Raw genomic sequence first — 4029 nt, 5'->3', positions numbered from 1 at the left:
AAAGCATATGGTCATTTATGGAACAATTGTGGCATTCGAATTCATCACTTCAAGAAGGGAAAGTATTGGTCTCTAGCGGCGTTTACCCATGCGGAACCCGCTATGGTAGAGACCAAGGTGGAAAGGTACGTAGTGTACGGTACGGTTTAGGTACGTACGGAACGTACTTTCGTACTGAACCAACCTTTAGGTACGTGATAGGTACGAACCATTTGTAAAAAAAGACAATTACACTAAATTTAAGTTCACAGACCTTTCAAAATTCAGCCTCATTAACAATGCAATGCTTAAAATGAACATATTGATCAAAGAACTTAATGACTCAAGATTCAATACTCAATGAAAAAACCAATGACCATAAATCATAAGACCAAATAACAACTACAAAGTTCAAACATCATGTCCATGGCATTAGCCAGAAGTGGACATATACCATACAAACTGAATCAAGATCCAAAACAAAGTACTGTGAAATACTACAATGCCATAATAACAATAAAAGTCTGCTGCAGCCTGTCCTCCAAAGCATGAAGTCACCAGTGTGCACTAAGACGTACGGCCTCAAAAGTCTGTGTCAGATGCGGAAGATGAATCGTCGGTAGAGAGCAAGCCCCCATCATCAAGGACATTGCCCTCCTCATCAAACTCAGGGTCAGGCTCAGCATATGTCAACTTTGGTACAAGCACCTCTGCACCACAAGCCTCCTTAGGCATATCAGCAATCTCTGCATGGATGAGCCGGACAGCTTCATTCGCTCGCCTGTGAATGGAGCAAATAGGAAGCTTCCCCCTGCGAATACTCTCTCGTCTCACAGTGTCTGGATCTCCTCCCATCGTGCGTAGAGGAAGGCTAAGAGCTCGTGCACGTGATCTAGTCACACGATGATCCACGCTCTCGAGCTCTCTATGCAGCTCTCTCAGAATCTACTCCTGCTCGTCTCTAATCTGTCGGTCCACCTCCTCTGGTCTAGGATCATCTACCATTTTCAGCTCTGTCGCATCAACCTGTTGAAGAGTAAAATAAAGTTAAACTGACTTATTTATGGCATATGCTTGCAGTTGAGTTTACAGTGGCCAACATCAAGGTAATTACCTGTTTGGGTTGCCCCAAAGAATGGTAACTCCGCACGAGCCTCATGTTGGCTCTGCAATACACCAACTTCTCCAACTGAGAAGTGCTAAGGCGATTTCGAATCTTCATGTGTATGAGAGAGTAAGCACTCCAATTGCGCTCACATGCTCCAGCCGAGCAATCCTGCTCAGTGATCAAGCAAGAGCGCAATCATCAGCAAGAGAGTGACAAGTGTCAAGTAATATAAAGATGAAGTCAGAAGTTTAAAATGATATATACAATGTAATCATGGATGGCAGTTTCCTAACCTGGGAAAGGATACGAAGAGCAATGCGTGAGAGGTTGGGAAGACCAACTCTCCCATACGAGTGCCACCACGTCAAAGGATACTTTGTGGCTTCCTTCCTCAAAGAAACTGCTCTCGTGAAAGAAGCTCATATGCCATTCATGTAGTTGGTGAATTCCTTGTCTATCCCAAGTTGATCATCCTCTGAAAACATGAGCCCAACATACTATGATTGTTTTGTGCTAAGCAAGGTATCACTCCATAGCTCTGGCGACCTGTAGAGAGGATGAAGCATGGCAGCCATCGCATGTATGGGACGGCTCATGAAAGTCCAGCGGCTCTCAACACATCCCAATAAATCTGATCGGCTGAAATATCAAAACAACTTGTCAATACAAGTTAACTGTTATAACTTAGACTTGATGGCTAAAATAGACAAGTTACAACCATTAAAACATGAGGAACCCTTACCGATCAATAGTCAACAGATCGCATTTGGAAACGTGGTCTTTCATCTGCATAAACAGATGATAGACTAGTCCCAAGGTCGATCCCTCCATATCCGTCAATCGAAGGAGGACGTAGACTGGCTTGAGTGCCACTGAAAGAGCGTGCACTTCTTGCCAAAAGCTCTCATCAAGGATCCGCCTCTGCAAGTATTTTGTAGATTCATCCTGCGATCTTGACATGCCTCGCCATTTTGGATCCACCACTGTCTGTAGTAGTGGATCTCTAAGTTTGTAGAGCCTCTGTAAAACCAAGTAAATGTAGGCAAACCTGGTTTTTGAAGGTCGAACCATATCCAAAGTGCTATGGCTGCGGAAGATAGCAAGAGCCTGATGTTTCTTGCGAAAGAATGTGGTGACCTTGACTACATCTGCAACTATGGGCTGCACCCATGAAAGTTTGCCAATATCCTCCATGAGAAAATCCAAACAATGTGCAGCACATGGAGTCCACACTATGCTAGGAAAATGTTGCTCCACCATAAATCCCATTGCCTTGCAATTAGCTGCATTATCTGTCACCACCTTCACAACATTCTCCTTGCCAACCTCCTCTATGGCTGTTTTGATGTGACCAAAAATAAACTCAGCCGTGATCTTTTCCCCTAGTTTTCCTGCATCCACAGCACGCAAGAAATAGGTGCCCAAAGCAGAAGACACAAGAATATTGATTATGTGTCGTTTGCGTATGTCTACCCAACCATCTGAGATAATGGTGCATCCAAACTCCTTCCATCCAGCTTTCACAGGCGTAAGCGCCTTGTCAATTAAGGCCTTTTGTTCATCTAACATAGTGGTGCGCATCTTTGTGTAATCAAGACCTGTCCATGTCTCAGTAGGCCCCACCTGTGCAATGGCTTTTACCATTCTTTTCCACTGATCTGCGTGCAAAACATTGAAAGATATGTTGCACTCAATAAGAGTGCGACATATCTCCATCTCTGCCACCCTCTGACGCTCTTTCACCCAAGCCTGAGAAGAGATGCGACTAGGCAAAGTGGTCTGCGTTGATGTTTCAGATGTACCTTTTTCACGTGGCAAGGAATCCTCACCTTCACCACCAACACGTGCTCTCTTCCTGGAAGTAGGGGGTTGCATGGAGGGCGAACCTCCTCCAACCTCTGTCTCCGCACCTAAAGACTCCAGCTCTCCAACAAAAGCATCATGTAAAGCATCCTGTGTGCTGGGAGCACCTCTCAAAGCAGGAGCACCAACAAGAAAATACTCTTGAATAAGCTGCTCCCTCAAAGGTGGTGGTATTTTCTCACATGCACCAATCTGATCAGTGCACCCGATGCCTGTCAAGTGCTTTTTGACTCGCGTAATAGTGTTGGTGTATTGGTCCCCACAATACTTGCATTGCCATAAGCGTGTACCAGAACCTTGCTGAGAAGTGGTCGTGATGATCCTCAAAACATTGGTGTGGAGCGACCAGTTGGGGTTGGTTTTACGCGGCATAATGAATCCTGCACATTGCAAATGCAAAAGAGTGCACGCACATGAGAAGTATGGAGTGCGAGAGAAGAGTAAGGAGTGCATGGTGGCAGAAGCAGTACCTTTTCACGCGCATAGCTCGGATCTGCAGGACTCTGTGCACTGCTCTGCAGACTTCTCTGTAACAGAACAAAGACTCTTTAGTTACAGTGGTCAATTAAAAAAGCCTAAGGCTTCCCCCCTTCACACTAATAAGCCTAACTGGAAGCGCTCCCTAGCGGAATTTGTCCGAGCAAAAAACGCCCAAAAAAAAATTTTATGTCGTACTGTACCGTACCGTACGGTTGTACCGTACAGAAAGGTACCATACGTACATACGGATTCTACTCTGGTAGAGACAACCAGTGTACCCCAAGAGGAGAAATCAGGTATCGGTGGCACTAGTACTAGGCGCGACAGATACCAAGGAGGTACTGGCTGAGGCCGCGGTTATGGTAATTTTCAAAATCGAAGCCTTAATTATTATACTTGTGGCAAGTATGGGCACTTTGCAACTTAGTGTCCAGAGACACCCAATACTGCGGCTACTAAAGCGAAAGCCCCAGAGCTAGTTCTAGTACACACAGCTACACGCATTAAAGGGGTAGTCATTGAGGAAATCCCAAATGAGCCGGTAAAACCAGTCACTCCTAAAAATAGCAAGTGGACTTAGTAGAGAGAAGTATGGAAGT

General features: G+C 45.1%; 1 protein-coding gene and 1 pseudogene across 1 annotated transcript; both read right to left on the bottom strand.

The window, feature by feature from the left end:
• Positions 1-561: 561 nt before the first annotated feature.
• LOC147452779 (uncharacterized) lies at positions 562-1439 on the bottom strand (annotated as a pseudogene).
• Positions 1440-1584: 145 nt separating this feature from the next.
• LOC147452778 (uncharacterized) lies at positions 1585-3322 on the bottom strand. The gene is made up of 2 exons (XM_086519296.1): positions 1830-3322; positions 1585-1726 (listed from the first exon to the last, which is right to left on the bottom strand). The coding sequence occupies exons 1-2, from the start codon at positions 3320-3322 to the stop codon at positions 1585-1587; spliced, it is 1635 nt and encodes a 544-aa protein (XP_086375422.1).
• Between the last annotated feature and the right edge of the window lie 707 nt (positions 3323-4029).

The sequence above is a fragment of the Adiantum capillus-veneris genome, chromosome 8 (genome assembly GCF_014529385.1).
Source record: "Adiantum capillus-veneris isolate H3 chromosome 8, ASM1452938v2, whole genome shotgun sequence".
Taxonomy (NCBI): domain Eukaryota; kingdom Viridiplantae; phylum Streptophyta; class Polypodiopsida; order Polypodiales; family Pteridaceae; genus Adiantum; species Adiantum capillus-veneris.
This window is presented reverse-complemented; position numbering and strand designations above follow the sequence as displayed.

Excerpts from the sequence above, each read along its gene's own strand:
- LOC147452778 (XM_086519296.1), bottom strand. The coding sequence starts at position 3,322 with ATGCCGCGTAAAACCAACCCCAACTGGTCGCTCCACACCAATGTTTTG. Across the intron at positions 1,727-1,829 it reads GATCTGTTGACTATTGATCG|CCGATCAGATTTATTGGGAT; the intron begins GTAAGGGTTCCT and ends TTGATATTTCAG.